Source organism: Phodopus roborovskii, unplaced genomic scaffold (genome assembly GCF_943737965.1).
Source record: "Phodopus roborovskii unplaced genomic scaffold, PHOROB, whole genome shotgun sequence".
Classification (NCBI taxonomy): Eukaryota; Metazoa; Chordata; class Mammalia; order Rodentia; family Cricetidae; genus Phodopus; species Phodopus roborovskii.
Genome location: NW_026126418.1, coordinates 18,193,256 through 18,216,178, shown reverse-complemented (window position 1 = coordinate 18,216,178; position 22,923 = coordinate 18,193,256). Strand labels below are relative to the sequence as shown.

The window sequence follows — 22,923 nt, the reverse complement described above, 5'->3', positions numbered from 1 at the left end:
ATAAAGCCATAGAATACTGCAAATAAATATTCGTATACTGTTTATGAATTTATATGCAGCATTTTATGTAACCAACAAGTAAAAGCCATATGTTAGCATTATATAAGAAGCCCTCTCTGTTTCTTTTAAGCATTACATATTCTAAGTTTAATCACAAATTTCATCTACAAGATAATTCGTTTGACATGCTCATGTACATTTCAGACTATGTATAGCACAAATTACACAAGTTGAAGTCTACCTTATTATTATAAGATAGTTTGTGAGAATCCTTTCTCAAATGTCACAGTCTATTATGTTATTATAAGAATGTGTGTAAGGACCATACCATACAAGTTATAATCAATTTTGCAGACTATGAGAATCATTCCTTGTGTTAATGGATTGTCTGTTTGTTCCACTAATGGATACTAAATCCATTATAAATCTGCAGTATAACCTTCTCAGTCTCTTTTTTGCAGGGTGTTTCTATAGTACTCGAATTAGAGTTTTATGTATTTCAATACTTAAAATATTGATAATTTAAAATATAGTGTACTCATAAATATAATGCAATTATAATTGAAATTAAAAAGAGGATACTTGAGAGAAAAATGTTAGGATGACAATATTAGATTTATGCAGTTATAAACAAATTAGCATGTCTAGGATTAAATAAATTGGTTATGGTACATATTAATGAATACAAATATTGTTAACAATGCTGTGGGGGGGGAAAACAGAGAACTAAGGAAACAGCAACATGTGCATTGGAGATAAACACAAGCCAAACAAAAGTATCTCCCCAGAGTAACTCATATGGTTATGTTAACAAGATTAACACCCAGATAAGCACTACTAGGAAAATCTTATCAAAGCTTCTATGAATCAAAAGTGATTGCTTGTAATATTTAAATCTTGTGTTGTTTAAAAATAAGTCAATTCTGAAACAAGTCTAAGGAAACCTTTTCTATACAGGTTTCCAGTAATAGAAGGGAGGAGACATTACTAATACATGCTAAATGTTCACAGTAGCAGAGGACTCACACATTCAAGTGCACAGAACATAAAGATGATACTTCGGGATTGGTAGGATGTCTCAAAGATTAAAAGCACCAACCACCATTCTAATGTTCTGAGCTTTTTTTCTGAACCAAAATAGTGGAAGGAGACATGCAATTTCCAAATTTGTTCAGTCAACTCAGTTTGCACACCCTGCCAAGAATGTTTGCTCACACAAGCAGATACATAATAGCAATATTTGTAATAAAGAGATTCATTTTTCTATACATAATGAAAAACATTAAACACATAAAGAGTTAAATATTACTTCATTAGGTCATGTAGAAATTAAAGGCATTGTAACGGAGGGTTATAAACACCATAAGAACTCGGTATGCCAAGTTTGAAGCCAATGTCTACAATGGCACAATAGTTTCCTCACGTATTAGAGATGTTTAAAAAGTCATCATGAAATTAAAATAAAATCCCAAAAGTCTTTTCTCAGCTAAAACTTTATGGAAGTTTGTCAGAAAATTGAGACTCAGTCTACGACAGGACACAGCTACACTATTTTGAGGCATATAATCAAATGGTGCTCCATCATACCTCAAGAATACTTGCTCAGCTGTGTTAATAGCAGCTTTGTTTGTGAAAGACAGGACCTGCAAACAACCCAAATGTACCTCAGTTGAAGAATGGGTAAAGAAAATATGGTCCATTTACACAATGGAGTATTACTCTGCTGTTAAAAATAATGACATCATGAAATCTGAAAGCAAATGGATGGAACTAGAAAAAAGTCATCCTGAGTGAGGTAACCCAGACCCAGAAAGACAAATATTATATGTAGTTACTCGTAACTGGATATTAGCTGTAAAATACAGCCTAATCGAGCTACATCACTCCTAACTGGATATTGTCTGTAAAAGATAGGATAATTGAGCTACAATCAACAGATGCTGAGAGACTAGGTAACAAGGATGTTTCAAAGTGAATTGCTGGCTCTACCTGGGAAGAGGAAATTGAGATTTTGTGAGTTGGCCAAGAGCAGGTAGGGATGGGTACATGAGTGATCAGATGGGAGGAGGTAGAAGGTTTAGTACTAAAAGAGACTACTAGAAAGAGAGGGTATTTCAAGATCAGTTAAAAAAAAAAAAAAAAAACTAGTGCAAGGGAATCTCCAAAGAATCTATGAGGATGACTCCAACTAAGTCTCCTAGCAACAGTGGATATATGGTCTGACTTGTTCACCTCCCATGAGTAAGCAGGATTTAATATGGCTGGATTGGGATATCAGTCTATTGCTCTACAGTCTGTCCAGCTGTGGTAAGGGTGACCTAAAGATTGAGGGAATGGCCAAGCAGTGACTGATCTACACTAAAACCCACACCAGGAGTAAACTCTGCTCTGACATTGCCTGGAGTCTAGGACCCAAAGGGTGGATGTTTCAGAGCCCTAGGATAGAACCAAACATGACTGGAAGAAAAAAAAATGTCAATTTAATGATGCTTAATACTCTTCTGCTATACTCATAGACTAATGCCTAGCCCAATTTTCATCAGAGGGGCTTCATCCAGCAACTGATAGAAACAGATGAAGATCCACAGACAAACATCATGGTGATCATTGGGCAATCATGCAGAAGATGGGGAGGAAGAATTCTAAAAAGCAGAAGAGTCAAGGACACCAAAATGAAGCTCACAGATTCAACTAATGTGTGCTCATAACTGCTTGCACAGACTGAACTAACAATCAATGAACCTCCATGGGACTGATCTAGGCACCCTGCATGTATTTTATAATTATGTAGCTTGGTCCTCTTTTAGGACTCCTAGCAGTGAGAATAGAGGCTTTTATTGGCTTTTGGCACCCCATCCTCCTACTGTGTTGTTTTTCCCAGCATTAATACAAGACAAAGTTCTTAGTCTTAGTACAACTTGATATGTCATGTTTTGTCTATATCCATAGGCAGCCTGCCACTTTTCTGAATACGGAGGAATGAGGAGTGGTTTCAGAGATGGAAACAGAAGTGTTGGAGGGAGAAACTGGGAAAGAGGGAGGAGGAACTGAAGCAGGATGTAAAGTTAATTAATTAAGATTTTTAGCTAGTATATAAAATAGTGGGCTTGAGGACAATGTTCTAGCACCTTTCTCAAACCTGAAGAACCTTGATTCCTGGGGCCCAAATACAGTGAACCTTCTCCTACAATTTGGACACTGAACTTCTCTCTCCTGTTGTGGACTGCCTACTGTACACTCACATGAAAATAAATAAAAATATAATTAAAGTTAAATAGTGGTCTTCATTATGAAATTCATACTTGTATACATGTATGTATGTAACTAATTGTATATTGTTGTACTTTGATCATATTTATTAATTCATTATCCTTTCTCTAACCCATCTGCCCTCGCACCACCTGTTTTTTTTTTATCAATTTTACACATACACAGATATACAAACACATGTTTGTGTTTATACACAGATAGATATAGTCAGTACTAAATATTTTTCCTTCCTTCTATAACCCTATACTTCCTTTTCCTCAGTTACCTTTAGAGTCTTCTCTTTCATAGCTCCTCTTCTGGTCTAATACACACACACACACACACACACACACACACACACACATATAGATAGATAGATAGATAGATGATACAATATAGACAGATAGACAGAGACATAGATAAACTCCATTAGAGATAAAATATGAAAGAATGTAACATTTTACATCCTGTTTCTGGCTTATTTTGTTACAAAGATAACTAGCTTCAACCATGTTCCTGCAAATGACATAATTTTATTTTTATTAGGTTATAGTTATAGGTTCCTATGCAAGACAATTGAAAATATTTGTGTGTATGAATTGCAGAAAAATATTCATAGAAATAGTGTTTATAATAGCCATAAGCTAGTAAGAGAAATAAGAACACATCTCCAATAATAAAATTGTATGATAAATCTCTGAAACTTTATGCTCCATAGATAAAATAGACTCATAAAATTATATCATTTTTTTATTCTAGAAACTAAGTCTCTATTGTAGTCACCACATGTGGTATGGCTATTTTGCATAAGAACCAAAGATAAAATTAATGTGTCAGTGAGAGGCCTGAGAACTCTGAAAAAACCTGGAGTGTTTTATTTTATATTCTTTTTTTTTCTATTTATTTTTATTTTCTGTCACTAACTTTTTAATGCAGGTTGTGGAGTATTAGATGCTCAGTTGTCTGCAGATACATATACCCATAAGTTTTCCAGTGAATTGGTTTGCTGAAGTTCAGCACAGCTCCAAATCTATCTCCCATCCCCAGTCTTGCTTCTTTTGTTTGTTTGATTTTTAAATCAGAGTCAGGGTCTTACTATGTATCTGTAGCTGGCCTAGAACTCTTTATGTAGACCAGGCTAACCTTGAAATTATACACAACCTATGTCTCTGCCTCCTTAGTGTTAGAATTAAAGTTGTATACTATCATCCTTGGTCAAGTACTTTAAGAGTGCCTATTTCTCTATCTATTTTTCTTTGCATCTAGCTTTTATTTTGTTGGTTAGAAGTAGAGAAATTCAAACCTAACCAATGGGATAAATGGGCAATATGATAAACATATTATTTAGTATACTTATGAATGTGCATTCATTGAAATAATAAAGTTATAATAAAAATGTTATTTCTGTTTGCTAATTTTTTTCTAGATTATGTCTATTAGCTGAGAATTGAAGAACCTTTAAATTTAAAATAGTTATTCAATTTTAAATTGAACAGACTCTAAACTTTGAAATTCATTTTTGATCTGTAATTTTATTTTGATCATGGAGGAAGACTCTGGGAATATGTTCTCCCTAAGGTCATTACTGTTTTTTTTTTCCTCTCCTTACCCACATTACATAAGAAGTAGAAGAAGGTGAATTTATTACCAAAGGCACAATGACCAGGCTGATTTCAGTGAAAGAGAAGACCTGAAAAAAGGAATATTGAGTTCTGGACCCCTGTGCTGAGAAGACCATGGATTTTCTGGTATTAATTATTATAATTATTTAGGATTATTACACTATTTATGGAGATTGTTTTTTTAATGTGAGATTAGACACATTTGGAAAATATCAACAAAATCTGTCCTTCATGTCAAACTAAGAAAACAATATTTGTGGAAGGGGTGGGTTGTCAAGTTTTTCCATTTATAATAAAATTTAAATGCCTGTTTGTTTTGATTTTGTTCTTTTTTAAGAAATGGAAGTGTAAGATTATAATGGCAATGATAATAGAATGACTTATCTGTATTTATGCTGCCTTATAGACAGTGAGTCATAAAGGGGAATAAGAAAATGCTAGGCATTTTAAAGAACTTCAAGTCTGAAGTGCTGAAAAAAAAAATGTAGAGGAGGCTTTTAGTTGCACATTGCCTTAGAGGAAGAGTGTTTTCCCCAGGTCTCTGTGCTTTTGACAGTATAGGAATAATATCTAATTTATGTGTGTCTATCTGTTCCAGATAAACAAATCAGGAAACGCAGTAACAATTACTCTAAACTTATCTGGTAGGAGTTCATTGGTGTTGAATAATTTGTTTTTTTGAAATCAGTAAGATGAAAAAAAAAAAAAAAAGCAGTTCATAATAGGAACTAAGGTTGATTCCCAATTTGATTAGACTACCTCTGTTCTCTTGTCCATTTTCCCAATTTATTTATAATACATTAAAATGACAAACATTGCACAGAAATGTTCACAGAAGTATTGTTTATAATAGCCATAAGCTACCAATACATATATACAAATATCCGCAAGGTGAAGATTAGAGAAGAGAATACCTCTTGTTACTCAATAAGAACAGAAAACTGAAGATAACACATCACATGGCTTTCTGGAAGCTGGTGGTTGCCCAGCTCTTTCTGAAAAAGACAGCTGAAATTGCAGGAGTCAGTCTGTGCCTGAAAGAATAAGCACAGTGGACCTTGAAAGATGCATTCCCAACAGGACAGCTCACCACCACAGGGATCACTTATGCCCTTGCATTGATTTGAGAAAGCATCTAGAAATTGGTATTAATACAAATTTATCCACAAGTACTTTCCTATATCAGTGACACCCATTAGAATGCCTGTGATTCTAATGTTAAAATAAAATGTTGTCTTGTCCTTAGACTAATTCCAGCCCAATTGAATGATAGCTGCTTCTAGACATATTGAATTCCAAGTTATCCCCAGGCAGTGTAGCTAACATGAAGCAGTAAATATGAGGATGCATGAAAAAAGTGAATGTTAAAGTGCCAAGCCCTACCTCTTTTGTTTTGGGTTTTGTTTTTCTCTTTGTTTCATGTAGGTATTTAAATATCAAGTCAAGGAAACTGAGGAGAAATCCTGGAGTGCACCTATTTGCAGCAGAAGAAATTACCTGGGTCTTTGCTTCTATCTTGATCAAAGTTGACTTCATTTTCAGAAGATTCTTCTATTATCATTAATTATTACCACATTGAAGCATATTCTCTTATCATTACCTATTCTACACAATTTTGTGGTGATTTTATAATTATGGAGTGATTTAATTTCATTGTAGAAATGACATTTTATGACAAATAATAATGACTTAATATTTTATTGTATCACAAGTGAAGTAAGGAAGGTCTCATCTGACATATAGTAGAAGCATTTCAGAATCAAATATATCTAATTTAAGTTTCATTCTGTAACATCATATATTGGTGTTGAACTAATGAAGTCTGATGGGAGGTCCTAATTTCACTTCATGATGATTTCTGCTATGCTACTTGTGATATTTGAGCAGATGTGACACCCAGGCAGGGCAGTATGAAGCAGGGCAAATCTGAGGGAAAATTCTCATTTCTGCATTTAAAAAATGCAGCTAGAATTTCCTGAAACTTCAGACAGTAGTCTGTTTGAAATTTATTAGAAATTGTGTATAAATTAAGAACCAAGTACATTTAGGAACTGATGTAAAAACTTTAAAACACAGGGGAGCAAGTTTTCAGGTGTCATGAAATACTGCAATATGTAGACTTTTTTCTTTGGACTTCCCTTGTCATCTGAATTGAAAAGAGCATGGGAATATAGCACTGAGGTAAGCTGACCAGAGAAGATGCATTAAAACTGAAGCCCTTAGTGTGGAAGGTATAAGTAGTGCTCACCTTTCACTTCCAGACATCATAATTTTTCATTTGTTATAAAATAGAAATGAATGTGGGTCTTTTTACTTCTCCTCAGGTAATGTAATGGCCTCTTGGGAGTATGGCCTCAGGAACATATTTGTTAGAAGGAGTAAACAATGTCACTGAGTTCATTTTCTGGGGACTTTCTCAGAACCCAGAGGTTGAAGAAGTGTGCTTCGTGTTGTTTTCCTTCTTTTACATGGTCATAGTGTTGGGCAACCTGCTCATCATGCTCACTGTGTGCTTTGGCAATCTTTTCAGGTCCCCCATGTACTTTTTCCTCAACTTTTTATCTTTTGTCGACATTTGTTACTCCTCAGTCACAGCACCCAAGATGATTGTTGACCTGTTAGTGAAGGAAAAAACTATCTCTTACACTGGGTGCATGTTACAACTCTTTGGGGTTCATTTCTTTGGTTGCACTGAGATCTTCATCCTTACTGTCATGGCCTATGATCGATATGTGGCCATCTGTAAACCCCTCCACTACATGACTATCATGGACCGCGAGAGATGCAACAAGATGTTGCTGGGAACATGGGTTGGTGGCTTCTTACACTCCATTATCCAAGTGGCTCTAGTTGTACAGCTTCCCTTTTGTGGACCCAATGAGATTGATCACTACTTCTGTGATGTGCACCCTGTACTGAAACTTGCCTGCACAGAGACCTACATTGTTGGTGTTGTTGTGACAGCCAACAGTGGCACCATTGCACTGGGCAGTTTTGTTATCTTACTGATCTCATATACAGTTATTCTGGTGTCTCTGAGAAAACAGTCAGCAGAAGGCAGGCGCAAAGCTCTTTCCACCTGTGGCTCCCACATTGCTGTGGTCATCATCTTTTTCGGTCCCTGCACTTTTATGTACATGCGGCCTGACACTACCTTCTCAGAAGATAAGATGGTGGCTGTATTTTACACCATTATCACTCCCATGCTTAACCCTCTGATTTACACTTTGAGAAATGCAGAAGTAAAGAATGCAATGAGGAAGCTGTGGACTAGAAAGGTTTCCTGGGAGACTACTAGAAAATAGCAGAAAATTGTCATTTAAATTGGCAATCTTCAATTTCTTCAGCCTTGACTAATGCCATTGCTTAGTGAAACATTAACATCAACTTCATAGGATTCAAGAGAGAAATGATGGGACACTGTTTTACATGGACATGAGTTATGATACTCATGATAATACTATAATATTTTAAGTCCAGATAAGTTTTGGAAATGTGAATAATTATCTTACTTGGTCATAATAATGCTCATGTAAAAACCATTGCTCTCTCTCTCTTCTTACTATTTTACTATTCTTTAAGTGAGAGCATGCTAATAAAATACATAAGGTTATTTGTGGAAGTTAGGTGGTGATAGCACATGCCTTTAATACCAGCACTTGGGAAACAGGGGGATCTCTGTGAGTTACAGGCCACCTTATTTTACAGAGAAAGTTTCAGAACAATCATTGCTACATAGAGAAAAAGTCTGTCTATAAAAATGAAAAAAGAGTGGTATTTATCTATTGAGTGTTCAGTTTATGTATATTAGATGAATAAATAGTCATATACATCAAAGCATCTCATCCCTGTTAATGCCTTCTTAACAGATTTCAAAAAACGGGAATATTACCCTACATAATAATGAAACTGTGGGACAACTGGCAAAAAATGTAACAAAATATTTGGAATACAAAATATTAGCTTTAATTGTTTGGTTTTGATAAATAGTATTTTCATTTCTTATTAGTCATTTTTTTTTATCCAACAATTACAATAATGGATTGCCTGATCTGAAACAGCTCCCATTTCAGTTATACCATTCCATTCATCCCATTCTCATTCTGAACATAGTTTTCTGGGTACATCATTTCCATTTACTGGGATCCTCAAACTGAGATTTATCTTATTAGAGTAAATATGGAATATAGATGTATCTTTACCATAGTTTCATTGTATTTTACTAAAGTCTAATTATTCAGCTTCTATATCTACTATACATATGTTTTAGTATGTTGAAAATAGAAAATAAGTGTCACTTCTGAGAATACCTGTATTGCCTAAAAATAACATTGTTGCATTTGTATGATTAAATGTTACTTAAGAGGTGTATGTATGTGGGACCAGAGTGGGGGATGAGTTTAAGGATGAGGGTTTGGATTTCAGAGTCAACACTGGTTACATAGCAAATTTGTGGGCAAATTAGTAGAATGAGACCATTTCACATCTGTTCACCTTCACATTTCTGAATCAGATAGTCCTTGCAGAGGTTTCTTTTTCTCCACATATATAAAATCTGAGACTTGACTGTATCTTCTTGCCTCCTTTATATTATATTTTATCGTTCTTCTTGTTATTTTTCTAAATCTCTAATTCTCTTTTAAATAGGGCATACTTCTTTATTTTAGAAATAATAATTTAAAAAATCTTGCGAAAATCTTTGTCATCTTGAGGTTCTTTTTTTGCAAATGGTTTCTGACCTTTAATTAAGATGTCTTTAGAAAAGGGAATGGAGATACTTGAAGAACTTTCAAGCTATTTGTTTTTCTTTAGTGTAGACTGTGGTATAGATGATGGGCATCAGAAATTCAATTTCGAATCCCTGAGGAACTCCTAATCACTCTCTGGGCCCTAGCTCATCATGTATGATCCATAATGGACCCAGGGATCCTGCCTAGTTCACTGAAGGTCTAAGAGGATATGAAGAAATTGTCCATTAGTATCCTCAAGATGATAGTAGCCTTTACTCCAGATTAAGTTAGATCCAGTTCATCTGTTTTTCTTGTCCAGTTTTATTGTAACATTGATAAAATGATTTTAATTGATATTTAACAAATAAATACATACAGTATGATAAACGAATGTTAAAAATAAATATATGAGGACATCCATCACCATAATCATTGTGTATATACATATACATATATGTATACGTATATGTATACATGTGTGTGTGTGTGTGTGTGTGTGTGTGTGTGTGTGGTTATTTTTCCACAGGGTCTTATTTACCATATAAGAATAGAGCAGGTTTATGTGAAGAAGACATTGACACAGCTTAAAAGGTACAGAAAAAAAACTTACTGTTTTCTATGCTCCATGTACAGTAAAAATTAACAAACTATACAGAAGGAATTGCCATTTCTTTTTTTTGTTGTTGTTGTTTGGTTGGTTTTAGTTTTTGAGACAAAGTTTCTCTGTGTATCTTTGTAGTCCAGGCTGGTCTCAAAATCACAGAGAGCCACTGGGATTAAAAGTGTGTGCCACCACCAGCTTGCAGGAATTGTCATTTCTTTATCTCTACATTTTCCTGATTTCTGAGTCTCACAACACTTTGATGTCTTCCTACGCAAAACATTTGTAAAAAAATGAAAACAAGAAACAACACCAGTGCACACTTGTATACCCATAAAGACTTTTTAAATGAAATTGTAAGGTCTCATATATGAACTTGACAAATAGAGATATTTATCATCTAATTTGAATGTTAAATAAATGGAATGTATCATAATTAGGGAACTGATAATTGTTGGATTTTTTTTTTTTACTCTGAATGTATGGAATGTCCTTCATCATCTCTCTTGATTACTTCTAGTATAAAGTCTAATTTGATAGTACTAGTATAGTTATATAGGCTTACTTCTTAGATCCATTTGTTTGGAAAGACTTTTCCCAACCCACTCCTCTGAGGAAATTTCTGTCTTTGAAGTTAAGGTGTGTGTGTGTGTGTGTGTGTGTGTGTGTGTGTGTGTGTGTGTGTGTGTATGCAGCAGAAGGATAGATCATGTTTTCCAATCTATTTTGTTAGCCTGTTTCCTTTTATAGGTGAGTTGAATACACTGATAAGGGTATCCATGACCAGTGATTGCTGATTTCTGCTGTTTTTTGGTGGTAGTGGTTTGTGAGTTTCCTTTCTTTAGGATTTGCTGGTATAGGATTATTTATTGGTGCTGGCAGGAGCAGACATATGCCATTGCCCTAAAATAAATAAATAAATAAATAAAAAATAAAAACTATGCTATTGAAACATTTAAATGCCATATTCTGTAGATCTCTGAAGTGTCTGAAGATGACCCATGTATCTAACATACATCTCTGTTTGACCTTAAAGACATTACCTAATATGACTATAAGTTTGATTATAGTAGTTGACTAATTATTAACCTCACTTTTCTTTTTATCTTATACAGTTAGTAATAATAACTTTCAAGGACTAGAAATTTTATTTACATTGAAATGTGAGCTGTATAGGTACAACACCTTGAACATGATTAGAAAAATTTGTACAGTATGTTTTAACATAGTAATCTCAAATTGGTATCAATATACAATATTTGTACACAATAACAAAACTGCAATCTGATGTAAAATATTTAAAACTGGTAATTGCTTTTTAAATATATATTTGATAATCTACCTTTCATCTTATCATATCTATATCCTCCCTCCTTTCTTTTCAGAGTAGATTCAATAATCTACCCTTCTTACCCTATCATATCTATATTCATTATTTTTCAAAACAAATCCTTGAATCTAATCACCTTTCTACAACTTTTTTTTCCTGACCATAACCAACAACTTTTTCTAAGCAAAATTTCCCTAAACAATGACAAATATATATAATCCAATGAGTGGTGGGTTTCATGCTCTTAAATTTATTTCCTACTGTCTGGCTATGAGGCATCTTTAGGGAATCCTGAAAGAAATATTTGGATTAACTGTCAAGCTGTGTTATTTTTGTTCAAAACTAATTATAATGGGATAGTGTAGGGCTTATCTCGAGTCCTGGTTAGAGTAGTCTGAGAGGCTTGATCATTTACTCTAGCCACCTTGAATTTGTTCTGAGCAGTATCTGTGAGGCTGGATCATCTCTGTTGACCATCTCAAAATTGTTCTGAGTGATTTTTAGTTCAAAGTTGATCTTACTTGGCATTGTTCAGCTTAATGATGTTATCATAGTCCTGGTGAAAATGTTATCTGTGGAATTCAATCATCTTTTGTTTGTCTGTTTGTTTTGTTTTCAAGACAGGTTTTTCTCTATGTTAACAATCCTGGCTGTCCTGAAACTCAGTTTGTAGACAAGATTGGTCTCAAATTCAATGAGATCTGCTTGCCTCTGCCTCCCAAGCTCAGATTCAATCTTTTTGGAAATTTCAAAAATTAAATTAGGTCAGAGTATTTCTAGGTAATCTTTACTAGGTAGCACTCTCTTCTTCTTTGGATGCTTATTTGCCCAAAAGTTTTAAATTCTTCAAGATGGTTGTTTTCATTTTTCTGAAAAGAAAAAAATCAATCCCCAACCCTAAATTTGGGAAGGTTCCTAATATAATCTTCATGAATGTGATTTATAGTTTCTCCTGAATTTCCTTTGTTTTCTCTTCTGAGGCTCTTCTATCATTCAGAGCAGTATGTTTTCTTACAGTAGGCATTAAAGTTTTTAATTCCTCTGGACGGTGTTTCCTCCGTGATTGAAGGGAAGAACTGAAATAAATTTGGCATAGGGGCTTTCAGTGGCCACTTCAAGGAATTTCCCAAAGCAAAGGATGACCTTGGAAAATATATGGTGATCTATATTCCTTTGTCCAATGCCTGTCATTGCTACACCTTCTGCATCATCCAGGTGGTGTATGCCCTTGTAGAATCTCCTTCATTTGTCACTCCCTGGAATGTTAACAGATAATTTAAAGGTACTTTTCTTAAGACCTTAGAGTGTTCATTTTTAACCTTAAAATACAATGCTTAATTTGTTTTCCCATTTAAATTTCTCAGTCTGGGTTCGAGTATCACTAAAATCCACTTAAATATTTTTCCAAAGCCTGTATTATAGCACTCATATCATCAACTTTGTAATAGATAACCCAAGAATTATCAAAATTACAACAAAAATTATCAAATTGATTGAGAGTATATCATTGCAGTTGTTTATTTCTTTTATTTTTGAACCATCCATTATGTAATCATATACAGACCTAGTTCTCTCCATTTTAATATTTTAATAGCATTTTCCATTTTTTCTTTTTTTGGGGGGTGTGGGTAAAAGAAAAACTTCTTTCTTAATTAATTCGTTCCTTCAAGAATTTCCAATTGACTTACCAAATCTGCTGACAATGTCAGTGAATCAGAGAACTAGTTGCCTTGAGATAAGATTGTCAGCCTGAGGAGTGGGTCTGTAGACAAAAATCCAAAAGCTTCCTAAGTTTGAGTGGCAGCCGAAGAGTGTTTTAAAAAACTACTCCCCAAAAATCCCATACTTGTTCAAAGATTTTTGGAGAAAACAATAGAAAACCCAGCTGGTCAGGCAGGAAGAACTCAGGAAGTCCTGTCTGCAACTCAGGATTGGGCATAGGCAGGTGACCTCAAAAGGGGGAGGCTTCTTTGTGAATGTGTACTTTAATGTTGGGTGTCAATTGCATCACATTAAATAAAAGACCCAGAGCCTGATATTGGGGTTCAAATATCAAGCTAAAATCATAAAAGCAAAGTAGCCAGCTACTAGCTCTTACCTTTACTTCAGCTCAGACCAAAGGGGCAATCTTCAAACTGCTCCTGATTGCAATGCTCCTCAGATTCACTCAGACTGCTATTCTTTACTCAAGGAAGCTAGAGACTAATTCTCTGAATGTCTCTAACTTTTATCCCTCTCAAATCCTGGGACTAAAGGTGTGAACTCTGATTTACTCTCTAATAACCCAGGGTGGTCTTGGACTCAGAGATCTCTCTGCCCTTCTTTTGAGTACTGAGATTAAAGGTGTCTACTACCACCAACTGATCTCTGTAGCCTGAGGTTGGCTTTGCTTTCAGAATCCTCATGCATCATAAATATTATATCCCCACATGTCTGTGTACCAGGGAGCCACTGAGGTTTCAGGAGATAGGTGGGTTTTGGGCTGAGTGTGTGTGTGGGGGGGTTGGTGTTGGTGTAGCCTGCTGGTAGGAGTCTATCCTGCTGACATGCTAGAGTGGCTGAGCTGGGTCAGGGAAGGGCCAGGGGTTTTGACCCAGACCTAGAGCTGAGAGGCTGTTTCATCCAGATGGGAAGCTGGTCACTCACCTCTCAGTCCCCTCTGTCAATTCCTGACACTATTTAATTCTACTCTACATAAATATTTATATCTGGATTAAGAATATGTATGGATTATATTAGCAATTTTTGCCATTATTGTGACAGAATATATTTTTAAGAAAGAGAGGCTACTTTTTGTTCATAGTTTCATCAGTAAAACATGGCAAGGATGGTACATCAGTAGAAGGAGCACTATCTTTGGTGTCTGAAGCTTGAGCCTGCATTTTCACATGGTATCAGACAGAACTAGAGATTTTGGAGATAAAACCAGGAATGGTTATAAACTCAAAGTCTTTAGCCACACAACATATTTCCAAAAGGTTCCACAAAACACAGTTTGCAAAGATTTCAATGCAAGAATGCAGCCTGATCGAATTCAAAATACGATCCTATAAGATATATTTCAAATTCAAATGTTGGCTGGCCAGGAAAGTTGGCTCAGAAGTAATAAACACTCATTGTTCTTATGAAAGGCTAAGGTTTGATTTTCAGGATTCACATGGTAGTACACAGACACATTTAACTCAAATTCAAAGCATAATATTCTATAATCATAGTAATTTTCCATTAGAAAAAGGTGATTATGATACTTTTGATTCAATATGAAATGTTTCCCAACATTTCAAGTGTCCAATTATCATTTTTGAAATATAATGTTAGTAAAGCCACAATTAAAAATCTTCCTAACTTTGATGGCCTCTGCCAATGGATGAGTTCTTTACACTTGTGCTAACATTATTAGAGGCTATGTATTATGATACACACACACACACACACACACACACACACACACACACACACACATACAACAAGATCCTATAGAATATCTCAAAACTGAATGGTAAATATCTAGTATACAGATATACATACACATATATTTTGTATATAACTCTCTATACTTACAGATTAAGACATATAGATAGATGTATTTAACATACATTGATAAATGAAAGGCAGATAGAGAGAAAGATAGATACATTCACAAATATATCCTACCAACAGCACCAATCATAATAGCAATTAGCATAAAGATGTTCCGTAGTTAAGTCTTAAGAATAAGGAATGTGTGAAGGGAGGACATGATCATACATGTACACAAAACACACTTTTTACACACATATACTTTCATACACTCAAACTGTATCTTGAAATAAAACTTCTATAAATTTGTGAATATATCACATCCCTTTTATTGAAGAAGACATGGATGAAAGCATCACAAGGAAACATGATCACAGTCAGAAAGAAAAATTCTATAGGAAATTATTTGAGAGGAAGCAAAAATTCCAGCATTCTGAGTACAAGATGTTTGACCTGAACATAGACATAATAGGGTTCAATATCTAAAACACTATGACTGAACTACTCACATGTCCCTGCTATATATTCTTTTCCAAAAAATAACTTAATATTTATTTAGGATGCATCCATTTTGCCCATTCTCTAATAGAAACCAAACCCCCATTCCCATGACAGTGATATTCTATACATATAACTAAATATATATAGCTACAGTTTTCTTTATTAGAATAAATACAACTTTTGATTTCTTATAAATCACCTGAGACTTTTTTGCTCCACAGCTTCCTCATGGCATTTTTCACCTCTGCATTCCTCAGTGTGTAAATCAGAGGGTTCAGAAAGGGTGTACAAATTGTATAAAATACCGATATCATCTTGTCCATAGGGAAGGTGGTTGCTGGACGTGTGTATATAAATATGCAAGGCACAAAAAACAAGACTACTACGATGATGTGTGAGACACATGTGAACAGGGCTTTTTTCCTCCCTTCAGCACTGTGGTTTCTCAAGGAATACAGAATGATGACATATGAGACCATAAGCATGAGAAAACTTACTGTGCAAAGAGTTCCACTATTGGCCACCAGGAGAAGGTTGATCACATATGTGTCTGAACAGGCAAGTTTCAACAGTGGCTGCAAGTCACAGAAATAGTGATCAATCTCTTTGGGACCACAGAAGGGTAAACTCAATGCGAGAAATATTTGAACTAAAGAATGCACACAGGATCCCACACAGACTATAGCCACCAGCATCCCACAGACCCGACGGTTCATGATGGTCATGTAGTGAAGGGGCTTACAAATGGCCACATAGCGGTCAACAGCCATGAGGATGAGGATGAAGATCTCAAGCGAGCCAAATAAATGGAATGTGAAGACTTGTAGTATGCACTCACTGAAAGAGATAGTGGCCTCCTTCCTCAAAGAATCCATAATCGTTCTAGGGGCTACAGTTGTAGAAAAGCAGGTGTCAGACAAGGATAAGTAGAACAAGAAGAAGTACATGGGACTCCCAAGTGTTGGGCTTGTCTTGATGGTAGCAATGATTAGCAAGTTACCCAGTAATGTCCCTGTATAAAAGAACAGGAAAATGGCAATGACTATGTTCTTCCTCCTGGGGTCCTGTGTCAGGCCAAGGAGAAGGAAACTGGTCACATTGATATTCAGCTGCATGGTTCATGAATGAGATAGAACGAGTATGAAATGTGTTATCTGCAAAAGATAAAGGGACTAATTTTATCACATTATGTGATAGATAATTTTGAACAAAATATATTTCTTTCTCACAAATATATTCTATGTCTAAATTATTAAAACATTTTTCCAATTCTCTGTCTTCAATTTCAATATTTCTTAGTGTCACATAAGATGATGAAAATGACATTCTCCACAGACTTTTCATACACAAATTACTGACTTTAACGGGTCTTGATTAATTTTGCAGTTCAATAAATTAAATATGATGTATACACTTTCCTTTATTATTTATATTATTGTTTCATGGGCAAATATTCTGTGAAGCCATGAATTATGTATGATTTTTCTTTACTTGGAAAATTTTGCGTATCCTTAGAAGCGGTCATGTAAATTTGCCTAGATCACACATGCCATAAATTATTATCTTCCTTTCATATTACACATTAATTTCCTGGTTAATAAGAAATACTACACTCATTCTAGGTATTGCTCCTTGAAATAAAGAAGAAATGTCAGTAACCTACAAATAATCTGGTAATATCTTAGAACATTCTTCAAGATATTATGTAATTAATGTTTATAGACAGAAAATAAAGTTCCTTGATAGAAACAATTAAAAATATCAAAGTCTCTTTTTCTTCTGCTACTGAAAGCATGCCTTACCCTGTTCTTATGCACTGAAAATCCCTTAAAAAGAAGGGGTATTTTGTATTATCTAACGGCAAATATTTGTAACCTAAAAATCCTCATACATAGGATATCTTAGTGGCTATTGCCAAGAATTTGTTGTAGGATGAGATCACAGTTATCCTCTCTAGTAAAATACTTTAATATCCATGCATCTAAAAATTTCATATTCCCAGACAATAGGAAAGTTACAAAAGGTGAATGTAAGTATAGTTTTAGAGAAGGGGATGGATGGTGGTGTATATTTTACTTTTTTAGTTCAATTTGTTTTCAGATTTGGAAATTATGATCATATCCATGTATGACATATAACTTATTTAAGAAATAAACCTTATTATAGAGGGGGAAATTTTATAACAGAGTTTCAAATTCAAAACATTTCTAGCTTTTGCTTACACATATGTCTTCACCATCATTCAAACTGAAATGTATGCATTTAATATATTCTGGAAGGCTCACTCATCCATAGTGCTCTTCTGATCCCTCTTACACCTGCAGTATGCCATGGGGAAAACTGTGAAATGGTCTAAGGCACAATATGATAACTGAGACAAATACAAAATTATCTTTATAAATATGTTTCCTTCATCCTTGGAATTTGGATTACTTTGCCAAATTGTATAGATAGTTTTCTCTCACTATTTTACGTGAAAGTCATCTTTTAAAATTTTGTGTGTATGTATATTTAGCCTGCATTATGTGCATGAACACCATATGTGAGCCTGGTCCGTGAGAACTATGAATGCTTTGCTTGCATGTGTGTATGTCTACCATGTGTGTGTTGAGTTCCTAAGGGTTTTAAAAGAGGGAATTGATTACATGGAAATAGGTTTAGTGATGACTGCCAGCCAAAGTGTGAGTGCTGGGTATCAAAACCAGGTCTTCTGCAAGAGCAGTAAGTGCTCATAACTGTTAAGGTATCTCTCCAGAACTGTCTTCCACTATTTAAAACAATTATGAAAAATTTCTAATTAAATTACTCATGTCAATAATAAAGCATAACACATTTTTTTATGATTTATTGTTTCTGGCAAGAATTAAAACCTTGAGGAAACAGTTTTTATGACTGACTTTCAAAATTCTAATTAATTCCTTCGTTATTTAGGAATGTTGTATGAAATGAATAACTAACATGGGGATCTGATGGTGTTTCAAGGTCAATTTAGTAAAAAAACTCACTCACATGAAATACTCCATGATTTTAAACATTTGACTATATAGCTTTTCGTTTGTTTACCATCAATCTATACATTGCCAATGGCTACAATGAAGCTATTTTTCTTCTACATTCAGGAAAATATAAGAAAAAAATTAATACCATATTCATATTTCATTGGTGTGAAAATAATTGTGTCTCCATCAAGCATTTAATGACTAGTATAATCAATATTCTCTTCCTTCCTTGGTCATTTTTCCATCCATACTACATTTATCTTACTGCTTCAATCAAGAAACTTCTTGTACAAAGAAAGAAATTAATACCTTTTGACCAATAAAAATTGCTTTCCAGCTCTTTAAGCAGAACATTTATATGAGTCTGTGAATGAGAAGGTGAGAATGTAGAAAGATTCATTTGTAAGAAACAAATTAACTTTTATATAATGTGAAAAAATATTTAAAGCAAAATACATTTCTAATAAGAAACACTGTACGTACGTATATGATTAGTTTATTATTATAGTACTTGTCAGCAGTTTTATACTTTTCATAATTTTATGCTTTATTGATAAAACATGTGTGGTTTTCATGCAGCTTTCTTTGTACAATGAGATGTGGAAATCTATGTGTCTTCAGTATTTATTGCTCTCAGATCTAAATCCAGTGCTTTTGCTATGTAGAAGGTGTAAGCGGTGATGCAGAAGTTTTGAAGTAACAGCAAACCAAAAAAGGCAAAGTACAGGAGAGTGCAAATCAGTGTCTAGTGATTCCTTCTGTGGGTCTACACTGCATTAAAGAACCTGCAGTGGGAAGAATCTGCTTCTACAAGATGCTATCTTAAAGAATCACCTGTCCTGAATTTAGTGACACTGGTTTGAGTCTTTCAGAGACTCTCACACTTAACATTTCTTAAGGTACACCTTCAGTATCTGGTTCGCTCAATTGTCAGTGAATTACTATGCAATCCTTTTGGAGTCTTACTAGAGAAAAGGCTGGTACATTGTGAAGGGCTTAGGGTTAATAGGGTGACACCTGACATTTATGAAAAAGTAGAGACTTAGCGAGATTTCAGGCAATCCCCTCTACATGACTGTATTTTCTTCTTCATTGTGTATATATTAACTGTCCTCACTGTTTTGGTTTGTCTGAACATTATCTGAGAACTAATTAGTTAAGAAGCAATATTTTAGAAACATGTAAAAATATTCATAATACACTGTAATATACAGTAGTCCATTTAAGTATTGCACTTACTCATGAATGAAAGCTGGCACTTGCCAGAATTTCTTTAAGTCATTATTCTGCATCTAACTTTTCTTAGGCATAATATCTTTTAGGTTTTTAGTGCACATATATAGTTCTTGTTCAGTTTAGTCTTACCTAGCTCCTTTATATGAAAACATTTGAGGATGTTTCTATAATTTAGCATCTCTCAAAAAACAACCATAAACGTTAATCTATTAAATCTACACTTTTCTTCCCACCCAATAAAGATAGTCTTTCACATACCTGTTTCCTATAAGGAAATCATTTATTTAACAGAGCTGCTTCATTTCAGTGATAGTATTTCATACTTATCTTAACAGTAAAACTTTAAAAGTATACTAGGATATTAAATTTAATTCTTCCTTTCCAAAGTCTAGTAGATTACTCACACAGTTTTATTGAAACATCAAAATATGCAATTCTGTAATAATATATCTCTGAACTCACAATGTGGAAATATCTCTCTCACCTGTTAGAGGACTGGCTACATGAGTCTCACCTGCCCAACACCTTTAATAGCTGCTTTCCTACAGGATGCTAGAAAAAAATGTTATTTCTGTCCTCCGGAGGGAATATATTAACACATAGTGGTAACAGACATTAATGTTGTTGGTAGCATTATTACCTAAAATTTTCTAGTCAAATTAGCTAGTCAAAAGCATTGCAGAAGCTATAAAGCATCAAATTTTGACTGAGTTCAGACTATAACAATAGTAAATGAGTCATCCTTGAATTCACTAATAAAACAGGAGCTTGATTACTGAGGCATTTTCAAGTGCATTAAAGGTACCAGAGGAGAAAAATAGGAAATGTATGAATGGGGAATGGAATTGACAATGCCAGCAACAAAAAGAGGGAAAATTTTATTAGTGCAAGAGAATTTGGATCATGAATTCCTGACTCCATGTACTGCACTAAATTTGCCTTACACCATTGGGGGTTGGGGAAGGAGGGATTCTAACTCACACAGTGAACTTTCAAGAATTTTGTGAAAGTTATCAGGAATTGAATTGTTGAATGGTGATCCCAGAAGTTGGTATTTTGGCCTACAAAAGATATCTTTCAAGATGCCTAAACTCTTAACAGTTTCTCTGATAATTAGTACAAATACAAAGTATTGAAACTCACTTTAAGCACAAAGACTTTCCATTTATTTTACAAACCCATGTCACTAGAAACAGATGGTTCCATTTTCAAGGTCTTTGTCTCATAGATAAAATAATTTAAATATTACTCAGAAACTTGAGGTAAATTGCATCAGAATATGGGAGGGGAAAAAATCAAACAAAAACAATAGAGTAGGCAAGCTACATAAATCCCCAACTCGTTGAAGGAGAAATAAATAGAGGAAATTGGCCTTTGTAAGTTATAATTCAAGAAAGTAGTAAGACTCAGTAAAGGAATTCTGTAAACAGCCTCAAGGGAAATGGGATGTCTTCAGAGAGAAAGGTTAGAGTGTCAGAACATGTAGTTTAGATTTTGGGACATTGTGCAAAAATAAGAACAAGAAAAAGAGAAAAAAGAAAATTTTCTGCATTTGAAGAGTTAAATATAGCACAAAGCAGGCAGACTAGCAGTGAGGGTCTCTAAGCAGCTGCATCAGTCATGGGAGCTTCTGGGACTTATATGTGCCTGTTTTATCCAGTCAGTCCTTCCATCTCAGTTTCACAAGCATCATGTTTACTTTCTCCTAGAGTCATGAGTTCTGATCAGGATGTGAAACAGAATTTCCTCCCATTCACAGACTTCTTCAAACTCATTGTCCAATTGAAGCTCCCAGGAGTACTTGTAAAAATGTATTATCATCTAAATGATGCATTTGTATAGGTGATTACTCTCAATTGACTGTGATGTTTTTAGTCCGTGGAATAATAATTTAATGTTTTTTCTTTCATTAAAATGAAGGTGTTAACAAGTACAAATGGAATTACCTTAAAAGCCATTGTTAAGTAAGCATCCAGTCTCCTACAGCTTTGAAATCTGGTGATTTTTAACTAGCTACCTAGCAATATCAGTAAAACGATGTATTGAAGACTATGGTTTTCTTAAAATAGCATCCAAATTGTTTAAAACCTTAATGCCATAACTTCCCATTCATCACATTTCATTCCCATTCATCTTTTCATTCCTATTGCTAGTCCATGATGTAAAAAAAAAAAAAAAAAAAAAAGAAACAGAAAGAAAGGCATTGTGTGCAGGAGAGACTGAAGACTGAACCTATAAAAGTGATGCCGCTTTCTGATCACCAGCCATTATGACAAAAGTAGCTGTGTAACTTGAGTATGCATGGTCTGTAGCCATGACAAAGAAATAAGCATAACAATATAGTGATATTCAGACTTTGGTGATGCTAATAGGGTTGTTTAACATTCTCTAGTGTATTGGAAGTGGAAGCTAGCTATGCTGCTTCATTCTGTGAGCCTACTTTCTGAAGACACTAAGGTAGAAATTATAATGACAGAAATCATCACTAAAGAAATGTTTTTTTTTTCCTATGGCTTACTGGGATGGGTGTAACTGTGGTTACTATATGTCAAGAAGTTAATACCAAAGAAACAAGAAGAAAAAACACCAACCCAATACTATGGCCAGATTAATTAAAACAAGCAATTAATTAAAGCCAGCTTTTTATTTCTATACATAGGTTGACTTCTTGTAGAGGCAGAGTACAAGGAATTGCCATTGGATATCAGGGCGATGAGGGTTTATAGCTTAGGGGTAATAGGTTTCCAAGTGGGTGTTGGGCAGGCAAGTAGATGGGGTTACAGGAGAAGTACCTAACAGGTTGTTCAGAACAACTCCTGTGAAAGAGAAACATGCTTGCAAAGTATTGATAACAAGGTAGTCATAAAAACAGATGTTGATAACCATAGGTGTTCATAAAAATGGGTGTTCATAACAGGTTCTCATAAAACCCTTTTGAAACAAAGACATGATTGCCCTTTCCTGAAACAGGCAGGATAGAACCATTTTGTTGTTCAGGTTACAGGTGGTACAAAGCCCAATCACTGAGAAACAGATTTAAGCATAAACAGAATGAATCTATTTTGTCGTTACTATGAGATGGCTTTCAAGCATAAGATGGAGGCAGGCTGGTTTATCAGATTATACTTAGCATGAT

General features: G+C 34.6%; 2 protein-coding genes across 2 annotated transcripts; one reads left to right on the top strand and one right to left on the bottom strand.

Annotated features, from left to right (window-relative positions):
* The first annotated feature begins 7,219 nt into the window (after nucleotides 1–7,219).
* Nucleotides 7,220–8,176, top strand: LOC127221990 (olfactory receptor 4S2). The gene has a single exon (XM_051183917.1). The coding sequence runs from the start codon at nucleotides 7,220–7,222 to the stop codon at nucleotides 8,174–8,176; it is 957 nt and encodes a 318-aa protein (XP_051039874.1).
* A 7,564-nt stretch (nucleotides 8,177–15,740) lies between these two features.
* On the bottom strand, nucleotides 15,741–16,667 carry LOC127221988 (olfactory receptor 4C16). The gene has a single exon (XM_051183916.1). The coding sequence runs from the start codon at nucleotides 16,665–16,667 to the stop codon at nucleotides 15,741–15,743; it is 927 nt and encodes a 308-aa protein (XP_051039873.1).
* Between the last annotated feature and the right edge of the window lie 6,256 nt (nucleotides 16,668–22,923).

Excerpts from the sequence above, each read along its gene's own strand:
- LOC127221990 (XM_051183917.1), top strand. The coding sequence starts at position 7,220 with ATGGCCTCAGGAACATATTTGTTAGAAGGAGTAAACAATGTCACTGAG.
- LOC127221988 (XM_051183916.1), bottom strand. The coding sequence starts at position 16,667 with ATGCAGCTGAATATCAATGTGACCAGTTTCCTTCTCCTTGGCCTGACA.